This window comes from Gymnoscopelus microlampas (genome assembly GCF_963454915.1).
Source record: "Gymnoscopelus microlampas genome assembly, chromosome: 11".
Classification (NCBI taxonomy): Eukaryota; Metazoa; Chordata; class Actinopteri; order Myctophiformes; family Myctophidae; genus Gymnoscopelus; species Gymnoscopelus microlampas.
In genome coordinates, this window is record NC_139948.1 from 48,536,681 (window position 1) to 48,557,254 (window position 20,574).

At 41.1% G+C, this 20,574-nt stretch overlaps 1 protein-coding gene and 1 pseudogene across 2 annotated transcripts in view; both read left to right on the plus strand.

Moving 5' to 3' along the window:
* Positions 1-15,002, plus strand: part of LOC311055436 (microfibril-associated glycoprotein 4-like) — a 51,369-nt pseudogene extending 36,367 nt beyond the window's left edge. The window contains exon 2 of the transcript XR_014602904.1: positions 14,782-15,002. The product of XR_014602904.1 is annotated as a microfibril-associated glycoprotein 4-like (transcript). The remainder of the gene's footprint in view (positions 1-14,781) is intronic.
* Positions 13,926-15,002, plus strand: LOC311055429 (microfibril-associated glycoprotein 4-like). The gene has a single exon (XM_084071621.1). It carries the CDS (start codon positions 14,030-14,032, stop codon positions 14,738-14,740), a length of 711 nt encoding a protein of 236 aa, XP_083927747.1. The 5' UTR covers positions 13,926-14,029; the 3' UTR covers positions 14,741-15,002.
* Positions 15,003-20,574: the final 5,572 nt, after the last annotated feature.

Consider the following 20,574-nt stretch of genomic DNA (forward strand, 5'->3'; position numbering starts at 1 on the left):
ATATAAATGTTACTGTTGTGATTACATTAAAACATAAATGTTACTGTTGTGATTACATTAAAACACACACACACACACACACACACACACACACACACACACACACACACACACACACACACACACACACACACACACACACACACACACACACACACACACACACACACATCATAATTATGCTTGATTAATCATTGTTACAGTAGATATGCTTAATTAAAGAAATGTTGTGATCAAGTTTTTATTTTATTTTATGTTTACATAGCTGGAGGTTTGTACAAGCATATCAGCTGCACAATACTACAAACATTTGACAATTCCAACAAACATTTGATATGTATCAACTGCCCAACATGGGCTTCTTATTTGTCCCTCCAGTTTAAAAAAGAAAATCCCCTACTCGTTTCCCACCCTAAATGGCCCACAGGTTGAAGCATAGACAGGAAAAACAATATTGTTCAATCATTAATCATTGTTACAGTAAATATGTTTGATAAATCATTGTTGTAGTGAACACATCACATATTTTATCCTGAATTACTGATTTATATTATTTTTTTAACAGTCTGCGTGGTCGCATTCCTCCTGGGTCCAAAAGAATGGGGCTCACAACTTCACTTTAGATGCACCACATCTTACAGGATGCAGCAGGATGATTCTTTTTTGGGTAGGGGGGACCTGCATCAATCAGACCAATGCAAAAAAAATTACCACAAGCAATCCTGAATAGTAGGTACTGTATGAGTACAAATAACCAAAACCCCATATGGTTGAGCGGAGTCCCTCAGGGCTATATGCTAGTGTATTTTCAGTTTTCTGTTAATGTGGGGGAAGCTTTCGTTGAAAATAGCAGATTGACAATGTGTTGTGCTTCGAAGTGTCGATCTGCTGGGGTTTAAGTGGATAGGAAATCAGCCAATTGTTAGTAATAAGTAATTGTAATTGTCTTACTTAATAACGATCTCCAACTCTTGATCACCATTCCATTTGAAATCAAAGCTCAGGTTTAGCTCATTCCTCGTCCACTCGCACTCTCCCTCTTGCTTTTCATTGCAGTGGACATAGCACTTCAGCTGTGAGATTTCATTTTGATCCGATATATCGTAATTGGTTTGCATTCCACGCGCATTTTCTTCGCCATCCAAAGAGCTAAAATGACAAGCAAAACAAGTGAGACAGCTATTTCCACAATTGACATTGCCACCTCTTTGATGTATGTTTATGGTATTGGCATTTGCTGTGGCCTCCTTGACGTCCCTCTTAAATGTAACGGTCGCACCACAGCCATACGCATCACCCGGTATCTTATCCAGTCGGATCAGGTTGGGCCGTTTCACCACTATTTTGCCGTGTTTCAGGTTAATGTCTGTTGACAGGGCAGTTGGGTGGTGAATGGTGATCACTGCCCATTCTAAATAAAAAAAAGAGAACAATTCCATCACACCATTTGTAAATAAGAATTTGTTCTTCTTGGCTTGGCTGGTTAAATAAAGGTAAAAAAATATAAAAGTACATCTCAGAAGTGTTTTAGAAAGTGCACGTACAGTATTTCCAGCTAGCATAGCTACTGTGTGGCCTGTGGGAGACGTTGAGCAATGATCCCCCTACACTACAGCACAGTTTCTCAAACTTCTACATGTCAAGGACCCCCAAATTGATATGTATATGGTCGCGGACCCTCATCTGAATAAGTTTTGTGCCAGGGATAACATACATCTTCTCCAGAGGAGAAGATGTATGTTATATGCAAAATTAGGCTAATCAAAATGTTCCAAACATTGTCGACATTTTTCAAAAGAAAATCCCCCAAATTAGCAGCTATACAAGCTTGCAGCACTGCACCAAGTGAATAGCCAATATATAAATGGATAAAGTGGTTACAATAGTTGTCATTCTATATATTTTTTTCTATACTTTGTGTGATAGGATATGTTTTTTGCATTAAACCATAGCATTCCTATTTTGAGGAGAACTTAAAAGTTCTTATAGGTGAATCTACAAGCTCACAACATTGTGAGCTATTTTTGGTAAAGAGGTTTGGTGTAGAGGGAAAAAAGAGCGGACCAATTACAGAGTGAAAGGTCAAGTTTACTAAGTATTGACAGTTTAAGTGGTTGAAAATACACATTAACATGAATGCAACACTGATAGTGCTGTCAAACAAGTCTATGAAGCTATCTATGACATCTATGAACAAGTTAAATCTGCAACAACATTTTAGTAGTAAGTGTAGTGGGGGTCCCTGCACACAGTATCTCTCAGCTAAGGGGTCCTTGACCTGAAAACCCTGAAAAAAATAATATATCACACTACTCTGTCAATGTACACATGTCTGGACATTAGATTATTTAAACAGATTATATTAATATATATTATGATGCTAGGTTCTTGGTTTACCTGTGATCCAGGTTTACTGAGGCACCACACAGTCTCTCTGCTTTGGATGTGTTTACCTTGATTACTGTAAGACGGTCTGGATAAAGAGCATCTGCTAAATGCCTAAATTGTAAATAGTAATAATATGAATGAATTATTTTACCTCTTGTGTTGTTGGTGTTTGTCCGTCTCTCACACCCTTTCGAGGAAATTAGACCATACTTGTATATGTTTGCCGAGAATAGACAATCTACGAGTGTCACAACATATGTCGATCCTGGCTCCTCTCAGTCACTGGTGTAGGTGAGTTTGTCTCATGAGTGTCGCACAGGAATCCTTTGTCAGTTCACAGTCCAAAGACAGCATGTGTGTGTGTGTGTGTGTGTGTGTGTGTGTGTGTGTGTGTGTGTGTGTGTGTGTGTGTGTGTGTGTGTGTGTGTGTGTGTGTGTGTGTGTGTGTGTGTGTGTGTGTGTGTGTGTGTGTGTGGAACATTTCTCTGCTCCAGCAGTGCAAATCTGTCTCAAATGATTACTTATTATTTGGAAGTATGCGTCTACGCATAGATGGATATACTTTGGCCTTGTCACACACACACACGCACGCACGCACGCACGCACGCACGCACGCACGCACACACACACACACACACACACACACACACACACACACACACACACACACACACACACACACACACACACACACACACACACACACACACACACACACAACCAACCAATACAAACACTTGAATAGCTGATTCCTCTGTTTCATTTTACCTTACATTTTGGTAATTTATCTGACTCTCCAGTGCAGAAATGGCCACACATTAACAGTTTTATCATTAAAAGCCACCAAAATTGTATGTGCAAAGTAAGGATCTAGGCCACAGGATGTTGAATAGACAAGCAAGCGGTCTCCTGGCTGTCAACCATTATTCATTCATTCATTCAAGATTTCTTTATTCTCGAAATTACACTGAGTAGTTAAACTCATTTGCAGTGTCGTCGAGTAATACAATACAATGCAATTCAACAACACCACTGTTGAAAATAAATTACATCTAGGAATTGGAAAAATAAAAGGCATACATATGAGATATAAAAGTTACAAATAGAAACCAAGACAAAATTAACCAAAATTCTAAAAAAAACAATTACACAATTACCAATTACCTGTTTGGAGTTCTAAAACGACTCAAAGGTACTAGAGTGGTTAACTTCAACGTAGTCTGCAGGTCATTCCATGTGGTACGACCACCGTAGCTAAAAGCAGATCTACCAAGTTCAGAATTGACCTTGGGCACCTTGAATGTGACACTACTCGATCGGGTGTGATAGGGTCCAGAGGGGACCCATTCCAAAAATGATGAGATGTAGCTATAGGACAATCTCCAAGTATGGCTTTATACAACAGATGCCAAGTTCATTGTGATTCAATCAATATGGTTGGCTATTGTTTGGCTGTGAAACATCACTGAACCTGAGTGCTCTTGTGATTGTAATTAGGAATGTAGTGTGTTTATTAGGGAAGCCCATTAAGAGCAAGCTCTCTTTTTCAAGGACGCCCTGATAACAACATATAAGATATGAGACAATAACAAACAACATTACAATGTCACAGATGCAAATGAACATAGTGTTACATGAAACAGGTGCAGTCACTATGTAGTGTGTCCTCAAGAAGCACCCTGAATGTCTCTATTATCTGTTTTTGGGGAACCCAATTTATTGAAATTCTACTTTAATTCATTCTTCCTTGATATAATATCTTCAAGGTGGCGTTTTCGGACATACTTTATTATTAACAGTAAATTCCTTGGGTGTGTTGTGTATTAGGTACTGTACGTGCATAATTATGAAACATGAAATATGAAGACTAAACTACTTTTATTAATTCATTTTAACCAAGAAACTTTTAAAGTGTCCCATGTGGGTATGAGCGTGTGGAGACCAATTACCACAGGTGCGTTCGGAAATACAGCACTGAGCGCACTGGCCAATGCAAACTAATAGGTGAGTGCGCTCCGGTGCGCAATTTCTGAACGCACCCAGTATATAGCAGCTGTTTTCAGTGAAGAAAGATTTGAGAGGAAAAGGAGTGGCCCGAGAAGCCTATAGAGCCCTGGCCAGTCCACACCAATGCAACTCCTTGCAACTGCCATTGGGCATAATGGTTGCAAGGAGTTACAAGAAGTTGCATGTTGCAAGTAGTTGCATTGGCGTGGACTGGCCTGTAGGGGTCATGTTCTGCTGCTGTAGGCCTAGAGGCAGGCTGCAGAGAGGCTGCTCTATTCTCTCTGTAACCACCATCATGCTCTCGGAGGCCCTCTCAAGTTTCACCTCCGACATATAGGTTCTCACCTCCAAACCTTTATACTGATACGACTACTTTTCGGCCTTAAATGGATAGTTCACCCCCAAAAACACTTTTTTCTATCGATTAGTCACCCCATGGAGACCTGAATTCATGGATGAAGGACGATTCATGGACGTTGCGATTGTGTTACAATCAATTACTTGGCTGTGTGTTAATAATAATAATAATAATAACTTTATTTATTTATAATATATAACACCTTTCAAAAACCCAAGGATGCTTTACATCAACAAAAATAAACAAACTATGTGCCAAAAGCCTGTGTGAACAAGTGTCTCTTCAGTGCAGACATGAAATAATCAATGTTGTGATTACATTAAACCATACACATGTTACTGTTGTGATTACATTAAACCATACACATGTTACTGTTGTGATTACATTAAAACATATAAATGTTACTGTTGAGATTACATTAAAACATATACATGTTATTGTTGAGATTACCTTAAAACATATAAATGTTACTGTTGTGATTACATTAAAACATATAAATGTTAGTGTTGAGATTACATTTAAACATATAAATGTTACTGTTGTGATTACATTATACAATTATCCTTGTTAATCATTGTTTCAGTATATGCTTAATTAATTTGTTTTGTGATGAAGTATTTCATTTTATGTTTACATAGCTGGAGGTTTGGACAAGCATATCAGCTGCACAATACTACAAACATTTGACAATTCCAACACACATTTGATGTTAGTCAAATACCCAACAAGGGGTTATTATTTGTCCCTCCAGTTAAAAAAAAAATCCCCTACTCCTTTCCCCACCCTAAATGGCCCACAGGTTGAACAAGCATACCAAAAAAAACAGTAAATATGTTTAATAACCCATTGTTTGAGAGCACACATCTCTAATGAGCACATATTGTCTCCTGAATTACAGATTTATATACATTTTAACTGTCTGCATGGTCGCATTCCTGCTGGGACCAAGAGCATGGGCCTCACAACTTCACTTTAGATCTTACTGCATGCTCCAGGTTGCTCCAAAGATATTTTTTTGGGGCTTTTATGCCTTTATTTGACAGGACAGTAGGCTGACAGGAAATGGGGAGAGAGATGGGGGGGTGACACACAGCAAAGGACGTCGGGATCGGGAGTGGAAACCGCGACACGCTGTCAAGCTGTATGCGCCTGGACCGCTAGGCCAGCGGGCGCCCCCATGCTCCGGGTTTTACGGGGGATGGCACTTCTACGGGTTTTATGGGAGATGGCACTTCTACGGGTTTTGCGGGGGATGGCGCTTCTGCGGGTTTTGCGGGGTATGTCGCTTCTGCGGGTACGAAGGACCTGTATCAATTAGACCAATGTATTACCACATGCTATCCAGAATAGTAGGTATGAGTACAAATAACCACTTAAACCCCATATGGTTGAGCAGAGTCACTCAGGGCTCTATGCTGGTATCTTTTCAGTTTTACGTTTACTCTTTGACTGCCAATGATGACACTTCTCGTCGAATAACGAGATTTGTGTTTTCAGTGGTTTTACGATAGAGGGCGCTCTTCTGCAGACTGTGAGTGATCCCAGAATCACCCAAGAAAGAGTACACCCAGAAATCGCGTGATCACAACAAAATGAAGCTGGTTTCGTTATAGATTATATGATTTATAAAAGCCACATTTCCTCTGCTTTCTGTTGTTTTTGGCGAAAACAAGCCACATTCAACTGCCCATAACTATGGAATGGATTATCCCGACGGCACGCTCCACCCTCCCCAGCTTTCGCTGAAAATAGCCGATCGACAAGCTCACTTGTCGATCTGCTTTCAGAGAAAGCTTTCCCCACACTACGGATGCTGGGGTTGGTAAAGTGGATGAGAAAACAGACAGTAATAAGCAACATAATCGTCTTACTTGATAAAGATGGACATCTCTTTGTCAGCACTCCATTTTTGCTCAATGCTGAGCCTGAGTTCATTCTTAATCCACATGCACTCTCCACCTGCCTTCTGGTTGACAAAGCACCTCAGCTGGGAGACTTCGCTTCGACTCGATATAATGAAATTGGTTTGCATTTCATTCGCATTTGCTTCGCTTTCCAAAGAGCTACTAGAAACACCGCCACTTTTCAAATTTACATTGTGAGCAATTTGAGAACTGTGTGTGGACGTGTTCTTTGTTCCGGCCGCCTGCACGTCCCTCTTGAATGTGATGGTCCCACCACAGCCATACGTGGAACCCCATATCTTTTCCAGTTGGATCATGTTGGGCCCTTTCTCCACTACTTTGCCGTTTTGCAGGTTAATGTTTGCTGACAGGTCAGTCGGGTGGTGAATGATGATTACTGCCTTGCCCATTCTAAAGGGGGAAAAAAAAGAGAATAGTTCCGGGACACCAATTGTAAATAAGAATGTGTTCTTCTTGACTTGGCTGGTTAAATAAAGGTAAAAGAAGAAAAAAATATGGGGTTCAAGTAAAGTTTACATCTAAAAAATGTCTTAGAAAGTACACATCTTTCCAGCTACTGTGTGGCCTGTGAGAGACATTGAGCAAAGATCCCCCTATACAGCACAGGTTCTCAAACTTCTTCATGTCAAGGACCCCCACATTTATATGCATGCATTTGGCTGCGGACCCTGATCTGAAAATGCTTGATGCCAGGGAACCCCAGAAGAGAAGATTTCTGTTAAAGAATTCAAAATTATTCAAAAATAGAGACCAATGCCCTAAAGCATATGGCAGGGTTCCCCAATTACTTTTCCCCAAGGGCCAAATTATGTCTCGGGTACGAAGCCGAGGGCCAGTGACATTGTGCTGAAAGAGTGCACGCGCGCGAAGCCCGCGTGCGCACATTTTTTTGTTTTTTATTTGTCTTTTTTCTCTAATCGAGCTAATTTGACACTGTATTATTTTAGGCCTGGGATTCTTAAATCCTGTGTTGAGGGTCACAAAAGGAAAAAATGCACTCTGGAAACAAAATAAGTCTGCTTGAAAAGTAATACAGATTAACAGCAGCCAGTTGTACACACTGAAAATCAAAATAAGTCCAGAATCAACAATTGACTTACAGATGTGTTTGTTGGTCTGCTTGAACAGTATTACAGATATTATTATTTTCCCCCAAAAACATGAGTCGTCGCGGGCCGCACAGTTGCCTCTCGCGGGCCGCATATGGCCCGCGGTGCGCCTATTGGGGAACCCTGGCATATGGGTGGGCAACCCTATAGGCACGGGTGCCAACATTGGCACTGGCCAATATTCCAAAAAAGGTTTCTCAGTTAAATTAAGTCCCTCACATCTATACAAAATACATCCTGCACATAATTCTATATTCATTCAAACTCTGAAAATACACATTAACATGAATCCAACACTAATAGTGCTGTCAAACAAGTCTATGCAAGCTATCTATGACATCTATGAAAAGGTTTAATCTGCAACACAATTGTATACAATAGTGGGGGTCCCTGCTTCATCTATCTCTCAGCTATAGGGGGTCCAATTGGCCTTAAAGACGTTGAAGACCCCCGCTGTAATGGCATCACACTCAATTAGTCATTTTCACCAATAATCAATCATGTTTGCTATATGAGTATCAATCAGATTATTTTAATATGAATGAATTAGTTTGACTCTTGCGTTGATCCTAGTCTACTGAGGCACAGCACTGTCTCTCTGCATTGGATGTGTTTACCTTGCTTACTGTAAATAACTCTGCATTAAGAGTGTCTGCTATATGCACATTGTAAATAGTAATAATATGAATATGTTTTTTTACCTCTTGTGTTGTTGGTGTTTGTCCGTCTCTCACACCTTCCTTTGGAGGAAATTAGAGTTATATATATCTGTGCCGAGAATAGACAATCTACGAGCTCACAACAGTGTTGTACAGGTGAGTTTAAAAGACTGACAGTCACAGCGCACAGTCCAAAGACAGCATGTGTGTGTGTGTGTGTGTGTGTGTGTGTGTGTGTGTGTGTGTGTGTGTGTGTGTGTGTGTGTGTGTGTGTGTGTGTGTGTGTGTGTGTGTGTGTGTGTGTGTGTGTGTGTGTGTGTGATGATTTACATTGATTACTGTCATGAATTATGACCTTTATCTACTTGACCCAGTATATATGTGGTGTGAATCACTGCGTAAGCATAATTGATAACATGCTCTACTAAACGGGTTGTTTGTCACTTTATGGTAAAACAGAGTTCCTACATATTTTCCTTTTCAAAATTCTATACTTTTCCAGACTAAAATTTCCAGAATTCTCTATTGATTGCTCAGACCATATTTGACATACAAGTATAAATATACATGTAGATGCTTATTATGTAAATAAATTGTTTTAAAATCCAACTGTACTGTATGTTACATTCTGACAATGTATAGCCTACTATTATGTTGCCAAATAATTGCAAGATTGTACAGTAGCTAGGTACAATAGGCTCATACAAATCAATTAAGTACTGTTTTATACATTTGCTTTATTTTTGAAAATGCTCACCTATAATGACATGACCCCAAAATAGGGACGCCACAGTGAAAGTGGTTAACACTAAACCAAGGCAATGCTAAAACAGAGTAATGTTATTTAGATTTTGTCATGTCAGTTTTAACTAACTGTATACCTTCAACCCCTACAGTAACAGAAGGGATGTTCATGTATATTCACCAGTGAACTAGAAAGGAGAACTAAAGTCTATTGACTTTGCTTTGGCTGTTAGATTAGGTAAATCATATCAACACTGTTTAATAAATAACTATAAATAAAGTCAATCCTACACAGAAAGTGTGATGAGTTTCCACTGTCAAACATCTACAGTATACCCAAAGAGGACGCAAACTAACCGGCACAGTGCTACCTACATGTCCCCTTCATATTGTTTGTCCCTTTTATAAACAAGCACGGAAAATAGGAAAAAAGCAATGTATCTGTGCAGCACAGTCTATTCACAGTGTCTATTGAAATGACAACAAACACAGCTATAAAGGAAACGATAAGGAAGCCATAAAGGCAGTGGTGTGTTCTGCCGTGTTATGCTATATACATAGAGTGACCTGCAGAAACGTTTCATAGCCAAGCGTAGCCATCTACTATGACCTGGATTTCATCCATTGAAAACACGCTAGCGTATCTCCGCGACCACGCGCATGTCGTGCAGGGAATGATTATCGGTTCCCTCCGGAAAATCCTAGAACACACCACTGCATAAAGGTATCCTTTAGCCTTAGATACACACAAACCTTCTGTGTAGGAGTGACTTTATTTATAGTCATTATTTATAGCCAGTAAAGTAAAGTCAATAGACTTTAGTTCTCCTTTCTAGTTCACTGGTGAATTATGAACATTCCTTCTGTTACTGCAGGGGTAATATAATAATACAAATATAAAGTGCTTACCGGGTAAGCACTTTATATTATTTATGGAGATGGACGGGCCTTAAACATGGAACTCCAAACACTATTTGGGGAAGTGTCCAAGGAAGACATAGGTCATAGGTACTCAATTGTCAGAATCGATCAAATAAATGTATGACAGTCTTGATTTTTGCTTGATTGAATACTTTATTTAGAAGTTTGCAGAGAAAAAAGCACATGGAAGTACAGTTCACAATACAAGGTCAGCTAAATAGGATTGAGGATTCATGGAGATATAACTGGAGACATAACTGTTGCTAACCATACGGACAACCCTCAAAAAGAATAAACACAGAGAAAACAAAAATCTATTAATTCCCCCTAATGAGGAAGTGTTGCTTCTGCCTACTATGGAAATTACTTCAGCTCCAGCCATCTAGTAGAGTGACTTAGATAGCTGTAATCATGATTGCTGCTGCTGGGTTGACATCACCTAAATAAATAAGAGCCTATATGGACTTAAGTGAGTGCTGGTATTCTTCTCTGTGAGCTGTGGAGTGTGGATAGCACTTACCAGCCATCCTTGGGGTGCCTCCCTGTCACAATGTAACCAGCCAAAACTCCAAACTGTTGCAACCAAATTCTTTGCACGCCCTGCCTCACGATTGGTGGTATTTCTCTTTACCAAATGGTAAGGAGAGGGCAACCTTCTGCCCTTTGACCTCTGACTTCCAGTGTTGCCAGATTTTGCGAGAGAAACAAGCAACCAGGTCTATGAAATTGTATTTTTTGTATTATTTTTATTCTACGGGTGGGCCCCAAATGGCTCTGGGCCCCAACGCAACTGAGTTGTCTGCGTCACGCTACTTACGCGACTGCCCCCCCCCCCCCCCCAGATGGAGCTCTTGGCGGCTGCCTAATGGGAGGGCCAGCCCTGCGTGCATGCGTGCATGCGTGCATGCGTGCGTACGTGTGTGTGTGTGTGCATGGGTGCGTGCAATCATGTGGCTCAATTAGTTTCAGGGCAGCTGGATTCTAGTTGCATCTAGGAATAACACACTGGTCTTGGACCTTGACTTTGACTGTGACCTTTGATGACAAGTCAATCATCCATTCATAAATATATTTTATGATTTTTTGTTGACGCACACACACACACACACACACAGACACAGACTCACACACACACACACACACTCACACACACACACACAGACAGACAGACAGACAGACAGACAGACAGACAGACAGACAGACAGACAGACAGACAGACAGACAGACAGACAGACGCACACGCACACACACCTGAATACAATATGCATATCATTTATATATATTTACTATTTATTTGCTATTAGCTGTTAGTCATTTACCCATGGACAGATTAAAGTTAAAATGGGCCCCTATATGCACACAATCACCACGGGTCCCCTCTACCCCCCCCTATGTACCGAGGGAGGGGTCTCCGACTGACTAATCAAAATGTTGATGTTCAGGTGGCAGTGCCAGGGCCCCCTTGGCTCGAGGGCCCCTGTGCACGTGCACAATGTGCACAAGCCATAATCCGTCCCTGCGCGTACCTCCATAAAATGACTGTTGTTAAAGAACTGGTGGATAAGAGAAGGAAACTGGCACCAATAAATAAGTCACACCCATGTGGAAGGATTATTGAAGGCATGAGGAAGAAAACTGATACAATACTGGTGGAGGTTTGACAAAAGGAAATCATAATCCCCCCCCAAAAAAAAACATTCTCCCCACCTCTGTCCTGAATATCTAGTCTGGGCGTTCATGCTCTCATTGTAGGTTGATAACGTCACGTTGTTGTAGAAACCCTGTCTAGCTGGGTTGGATAGACATACAACACTCACGTGCACAACACCTGCACAACACGTGCACATGACATGCACAACACGTGCACTCATGAGCAGCACAATACTGAGGGATACACCAGTCAGTGTTCTTAGTTTAAATCTTGACACAGCAATCAGTGATGGACTCACCATACAGTTAATGACAGCGATGTAGCCTACAGCTAGGACTGAAAATAATAAGAATAGCTAGAACCGCTCGAATAGGAAATAATATGAAAATAATTAATTGATTAGTTAAAAAAGGTTCTACCATTGGAAGTGTGTGTGTGTGTGTGTGTGTGTGTGTGTGTGTGTGTGTGTGTGTGTGTGTGTGTGTGTGTGTGTGTGTGTGTGTGTGTGTGTGTGTGTGTGTGTGTGTGTGTGTGTGTGGGGGGGGGGGGGGGGGGGGGGGGGGTGTGTGTGTGTGTGTGTGTGTGTGTGTGTGTGTGGGGGGGGGGGGTGTGGGTGTGGGTGTGTGTGTCTCACACAGGATCAGCTACAATATGAGCTGCTATTTACTGGACGGAAAGATGGAAATAAACTCAATCTCCTAAACCTTCAATGTTTCAATAACCGTTTCATAGAGGTGGCCGTCCATATTACAATTGTAAATTACACGTGCACGCACGCATGCACACACACACACACACACACACACACACACACACACACACACACACACACACACACACACACACACACACACACACACACACACACACACACACACACACACACACTTCCATCAAATAAAATGTAATTAAATCAAATAAACTGGTGTTATATAGCTGGTGGAAAAGATACGTAAACTGGTATTTATAAATACATCACAGTTTCAGGTGAAAAAAAATGGTGAAGGTATGAGGAAGAGTATCAAACTGATGGTGGAGGTTGAATGACAAGGAAACAAATGAGCAAAAGATAAAATGTAATTCCCCCTCTGTCTATTAATCAACTGAACATCATGTTGAATAGCCAGTGTGTCAAGAGAGAGAACTCTGTGTAAAACATGATTGATAGTAGAATGTCCATGTTGCATGTGTGAAGCTTAAAAAATAATCCAATAATCCATGTCCTGCACTGTGAAACAGTGAAGGTACTGTATGAGGGAGAGAACTAAACTATGATGGAGGAGTAATACGTGACAAGGAAAAGAATACATATGCCATAAGTTTCCCCTCTCTCTCTCTCTCTCTCTCTGTGTATCTTATTAACAATAAGAGAAGGAAAATGGCACCAATAAATAAGTCACACCCATGTGGAAGGATTATTGAAGGATTATTGAAGGCATGAGGAAGAAATCTGGGTGTTCATGCTCTCATTGTAGGTTGATAACGTCATGCTGTTGTAGAAACCCTGTCTAGCTGGGGTGGATAGACATACAACACTCACGTGCACAACACACAAACTACACATGCACATCACATGCACAACACACGCACTCATAAGCAGCACAATACAGATATGCAGGGACACACTGGTCAGTGTTTTTAGTTTGAATCTTGACCAGTGATTTTCAACAGGTTTTAAATGTGGTGATGTCCAGAGAGAAACCAGTTGGACACAGCAATCAGTGATGGACTCACCATACAGTCAATGACAAAGATGTACAGCTGGGGCTTATAAGCTAGAATAAAAGGACAATAATTCAATTTATACATTTTTATAGAATAATACGAATATAATTCATTGATTTGTTTAAGGTTCTACCATTGGAAGAGTTTGTCTGACACATTTTGTGTGTGTGTGTGTGTGTGTGTGTGTGTGTGTGTGTGTGTGTGTGTGTGTGTGTGTGTGTGTGTGTGTGTGTGTGTGTGTGTGTGTGTGTGTGTGTGTGGGTGGGTGGGTGGGTGGGTGGGTGGGTGGGTGTGTGTGTGTGTGTGTGTACTTAACTACAATTAATAATATTGACAGCCACAATGGTGAGACTGGTCTGGTGGCAAATTACTTTTAACTATCATACGATCTCTCTAGTTTCAATACGTCATCATTCTTAACTATAAAAGAGGGTTCTCTCGAACTCAGACTGCATTAAACCTTCTACTGGAGCTGAACATACATTCAGCACAATCAGTCGTCCTATGATCTGAACAACAAGGTGCAACTTAAAGACTTCAAGATGATACTTGTTGTTGCAGTTCTGTTTCTGGCTGTAACAGTCCACTCTGCTCCTCATGGTGATCACAACCTGGTTCTGGACTGTGATGAAATCTACGAAAAGGTCTCCACAGCGAGTGGTGTGTACACCATCTACCCCACTACTCCACCTGCCAAGGTCTACTGTGAAATGGACACAGATGGAGGGAAGTGGACAGTCATCCAGAGAAGAGTGGACGGCACTGTGAACTTCTACAGACCCTGGGCAGAGTACCAAGCTGGGTTTGGAGACGCATCAGGCGAGTACTGGCTGGGACTGGAGAACATGCATCTCCTTACCAAGAACAAAAAGTATCAGCTGAGGGTAGACATGGAAGACTTTGAGGGAAACACAGCGTTTGCCTCTTACTCCTCTTTCTCTGTGGGTTCTGAGGCTGATGGCTACAAGCTGCAGGTTGCTGGCTTCAAGGATGGAGGAGCAGGAGACGCACTGACCTATCACAATGGAATGAAATTCTCAACCTTTGACAAAGATCAGGACACGTCGGGCAACAACTGTGCAAGTCATTATTACGGTGCATTTTGGTACAACAACTGTGTCGGTGCTAACATCAATGGTGCTTACCTTTGGGGACAGACGGTTCAACATGCAACAGGTGTAGTCTGGAACCACTGGAAGGGTTTTAATTACTCCCTGAAGGCTGTAGCGATGAAGATCAGACGTGTTCCTTAAACATATTTAAGTTTGCATGCATGTATTTTTGAAAAGCACAGCCGTGGTATAAAAGGCATGATGCAATATTTACTCTTTTTCATGGTTTTAATTTGGGTTTTTTTCTCTCTTTGGGACTCTGTTTAATCCTAAACTCATACAGTAGATATCTGTATTGTATCACATATTATTACAGTGGTGACCTGTCAGGGCTTTTAAATGAATACATAATCCAAGATGTTGTAAACATCGTCATGAATAAAGAGATGCATGCAAAGACAAAGCAAGGTGTATTGTGTAATGCTTTACTTAAAGGTTGGGTCTATACTTCGTTATAATCACATTTACAATGCATTATAAGGCTTCATAACACTCGTTATACATGTTTATAATGATACATAACAACTTATAGCAAGGTTTAAGATGTATTTTCAGTGTTGGTCAAATTACATTATTATGCTTAGAAGCACATTATAAGTACCATACTTTTGCATTGTAGCTTATTTTACTAAGTATATAGAGGGTCTAAGTGTTTAGAGTGTATGTTATGCAGACAGACTCCTTTACAGAATAAGCTTGCTGTTACAAATACGCACAGGGCAGTGGTGGAAAAAGTAGTCAAATGTTTTACTCAAGTAAAAGTATACCGCAACTCAGTTACAAGTAAAAGTCCAGGATTCAAAATGTATTTGAGCAAAAGTACAAAAGTATTGGTGTCAAAATGTACTTAATGTACCAAAAGTAAAAGTACTGAAATATTAGAAAATAGCAGATCTACAAACTCACAACGTGTCGCGATGCGATGCGTTGTGAGTTTGTAGATCGGCTATTTTCATAGCCTACAGTATGTATAAAATAGGGCTAAAGTGGTTAATGTATGTTTTATGATGTAATCATTTATATCTGCAAAGTAACTAAAGTTTTCAAATAATTGTAGTGGAGTAAAAGTACAATATTTGCCTCTGAGATGTGGTACTGGTACTGAAAATGGGAAATACTCCAGTAAAGAAAAAAATCCTCTAAAGTGTACTTAAGCACAGTACTTGAGTAAATCTACTTTACACCATGGGCACAGGGTCAATAGTATACAGCTACTTCATTCCTATTGTGGGATTGATCTTTAGTTTATTGTAATAATGTTTTACTTAATGTCATATAATGAATATACATATTTGCCATGTTTAATTTCTAGACCCACATCAGAACAGCAATACTATCAGTGAGTGACAATATCTAAAGAGTGTCGTCATTCCCTGTTGTAGCAGAGACACCTGAGGGAGAATCTGAGTACATCCACACATCAACTCTAGCTCACTTAAAGATCCCAGTACGAATATAATTGGCCCGTGTTCAGTAAATGAAAAATATATGTAACATTTCTTACATACAACATGTCTATGTGGTCTATTTTGTAGCCCAGCTCAACTCATATGTATCGTCACATCACAGGTTTACAGATGGTACAAGTGGGTGAAATTACTTGTTGCACAAACCCCATCATTGCAGTTTTAAGAAAGGTATAAAGAGATATGGAAAGGAAGAAACAGAAAAACATACATGTTAAATGTACATACGGTGCATTACATACATATAAGGCAGGGGTGATGCAACTTTGATGATGGAGAGAGACACTGTATTTCCACACTCACTCCAGAGGGCCACATTGCATACACTGTCAGAGGGCAGACAGCTCTTATCCCTGTATTTTAACTTTTTTCGTAAATTAATGCAGTACTTCACCATTCTATGTCATACAAAAATAGCAAAAATAGCAGCTATACAAGCTAAAACAAAACGTGTCGCGTTTTGAGATTGTAGATCTGCTATTTTTGCTATTTTTGAATTGGAATCCTGCATTTCTTTTAGCTATTTTTGAATTTGAATCCTGAAAAGTAACATTTTATTTAATTTCAAATGCATTTAGTTATACTAAAATCTCTCGAATTTTAGTACTAGCCATTAAGCTACTAATATAGACTGAAGTCATTAAAGCGGGTCATGTTTGGAATCGTAACAGCTGAAATCAATAATATATCAGTATTCTGATATTAACCTGTGGGCCACATTAAGTGAAGGTGGGGGCTGCATGTGGCCCATATGGTGTGTGGAGGAAATATTGTAGTGGCATGAGGCAGTTAGAAGTAATGACAGATAATGTACATAAGGTGATGGATTAAGGGGGACATTTTTTTAAATGAGGCATTTAAAAGTAGCAGATTATAAAAACGTGTCATAGTATTTAGTCATAATATATATCGTCTCTGTCGGGTGGAAACCTCATATGTCCAAAACTTACTTTTCAAAAGCATCAAAAGTAGCAGATCTTCCGGCTCAGCTTGTAGATCTGCTACTTTTGATGCTTTTGTGTGACGCTATCCCAGCCAGCACGCCCACGTGGGTCCCACATGGGCCCCATGTGGGCATCCCATATGGGCCCCATGTGGGCATCCCATATGGGCCCCATGTCGGCATGTCAGCGGGCCCCACATGGGTCCCATCTGGGATGCCCACATGGGGCCCATGTGGGCTCCACATGGGCCCCACATGGGCCCGATGTGGGCTTTAGGTGGGTTCTACCTGGGCCCCACATGGGCCCCATGTGGGCTTTAGGTGGGTTCTACCTGGGCCCCACATGGGCCCGATGTGGGCTTTAGGTGGGTTCTACCTGGGCCCCACATGGGCCCCATGTGGGCTTTAAGTGGGTTCTACCTGGGCCCCACATGGGTCCCACATGGGCCCCATGTGGGCATCCCATATGGGCCCCATGTCGGCATGTCAGCGGGCCCCACATGGGTCCCATCTGGGATGCCCACATGGGGCCCATGTGGGCTCCACATGGGCCCCACATGGGCCCCATGTGGGCTTTAGGTGGGTTCTACCTGGGCCCCACATGGGTCCCATGTGGGCTTTAGGTGGGTTCTACCTGGGCCCCACATGGGCCCCATGTGGGCTTTAGGTGGGTTCTACCTGGGCCCCACATGGGCCCCATGTGGGCTTTAGGTGGGTTCTACCTGGGCCCCACATGGGCCTCATGTGGGCTTTAGGTGGGTTCTACCTGGGCCCCATGTGGGCTTTAGGTGGGTTCTACCTGGGCCCCACATGGGCCCCATGTGGGCTTTAGGTGGGTTCTACCTGGGCCCCATGTGGGGCCCAACTGGGCAAGTCTATATGGGACCGAGGTGGGTCGCAACTGGGATGCCCATGTGGGCTTTAGGTGGGTTCTAACTGGGCCCCAGGTGGGCCCCAACTAGGCAAGTCTATATGGGACTGAGGTGGGTCCTAACTGGGTTTGTTTGTGCAATGGTTCCAATAGATTAAGCAGCAAACATGAACCGTGTTAATTCTTGTAAACACACCTAAAGTAAAGTTTTACCAGGATGAAAATAGACAATATATATTTTGACACATTTATTAAAAACATTATTACAAGATAATGAAAATACAATGACAATAAAAATGGGAATAAAGATAGCAGCAGTCTAAAGGTGCAGGAAAAGATGGCACACATCAAATGTAAATACAGTATATACATACAAATTGTACGCTTAAAATGCAAACAAATATTCTCACAATCCTCCACAGAGACTAATATCAGAACAAAATATAAGAATAACAATGGTCCAAAAAATAAAAATAGTGTGCATCAAAATCTTCCATTGTCCATGTAACAGGGCTGAGGGATTCTGAGATCCAGTTTCATGTTGCAGATGAATCTGGGCCCTCTGTGCGTGTGGGTGTCTTTTGAGCCCATTGTCTATGTAACAGGGCTGAGGGATTCAGTCTATTGAGCCTTTCTGTTTAAATCCCCAGTGACAGAACCAACCAAGCATTGTGCTGCTAAGGGGAGAGAAAGAGAGACAGAGACATTTTCTACTGGGGTGGTGCATCATCCAGTTGTGGAAGCTGGGGTGGTGCATCATCCAGTTGTGGAAGCTGTCTCTGAGCTCAAACTTTGTTTCCACCTCTATCACGAGCCCCAGTGAACCACTTTGAGAGAGCCTTCTCTGCATCCTTGTGTTCTTCAGTCCTCCTAATAGAAATGACAAGAAGCCAACTGTTAAAATTATAGAATTATGAAACTTTCCATTACTGTATATGCTGTGGCATGCCTTCTACTGGTATACATCAAATGTGTTGCCAAATTACATTTAAAGTTAGCATACTATAATGATTCACCAAGACAAGCAGGACGAATGCCCAAACTGAGCAGCATAAAACAGCATGAAAATAAAGTTTAGCTTGAGAACAGAGTAATGCACAATCTACTACTTAAAGAGAGCAGTCCACCATTTAAATATTTACTTACTTAGTTATGAAAGCAGAAATCCATCACAAGGCAATCCTCCTCTCTGCTTTGCTGCCTTTGACTGACTTGCCTTTGTCAGTTTAAATTTGAATTTAGTGGACACAAAGAGGGGGCCTTTAGGACCCAAAACAATCAGGACCTTTAGCTGTCCTTAGAAATGCCTGAGCAAATAAACAATAAATAAATAACAATAAAATACTAACTGAAAACTAAATACAATGGCCTTGCCTGTCTTAAGTAAAGTGTGTAATACTGCATACAAGCAAACTTTACCAGCCTTTATCAACATAACCTGTGCTGATGTAAACATACGACTTTCTAAATGAACACCCGAGCTCTCTCTCTCTCTCTCTCACACACACACACACACACACACACACACACACACACACACACACACACACACACACACACACACACACACACACACACACACACACACACACACACACACACACACACACACACACACACACACACACACACACACACACTCTCTCTGTCTTTCTAAAAGGAAGACATGTGTGTCCCCACTGCTGCCTAAGCTAAGGCTATTTTTTTTTTTTTTTTACTTTTCTGACTAATCCATATTACAATGAAAAAATAAAACAAACATTTAAAGAAAGAAATAAACTAAACCACCAACCTCTCCAACCTGTCTGGCTTTGATACTTTGCATACCCATTGTTTCATTGTTGCTATCTGTGTGTGCCCCCCACACGGTCACAGAGACACAGCCATTAACAGGCAGTCAGGGGGGAAGGGAATTAGTCTGGATTTGACCAGGAGAATACACATATGCTTTGACTTGAAGCAAAACATTTACTGTAACTGAAAGAAAGCAGAAAGCTCTGAATCCACACGCTTATGAACAAATTGTATTATCCCTATCACAAATGACACATTTATACTCAAATCTAAGAAAAAGGGAGTTGAGTAACTGCCCCTTTAACCACTTAAACTCTTAGTAAACTTGTACTTGGGTTTGCTCTTTTTCACCCCTCTACACCAAACCTCTTTGCCAAAAATAGCCAATCTACAAGCTTGAAGATTGGTTTATTAGCCAGGGATCATTTTAATGGTTACCAGTTAAACGGTTAACAGTTAACCTGCCATAGCCATCTCTAATAAATGAAAAACAAATACTTAAAAATTGTAAAAATACAATGTAATGTCCAATCTGTATGGTAGAGTATGTTCATACAATATAACTTATACTATATATAATTGAGGTGGTTGCATTTTGTGTCCCTGCTCTTCTATTGAGACATTTAGATTGTGTCAAAGGTCATGTCTCACCTAGACACAGGATCTGACAATTATTGTAGCTATGAGCATGTAGATTTGCTATTTTTGACCTTAGTGTTTAGTTTGGCAGTGGTAAAACAAAAAAACAAAAACAAATCTGTTTACACATTATTCGATTTAGAGTGCGTGAGTGAGTGCGCGAGCTTGTGTGTGTGTTCTAACCCATGCCCAGTTAGCCCACATGCAGCCCACGCGGGACCCAAGTGGGCTTGCCCGCTTCCAACCCACGCCCAGTTAGCCC

Bases quoted from the DNA above. Each gene is read 5' to 3' on its own strand.
- LOC311055429 (XM_084071621.1), top strand. From the start codon at position 14,030: ATGATACTTGTTGTTGCAGTTCTGTTTCTGGCTGTAACAGTCCACTCT.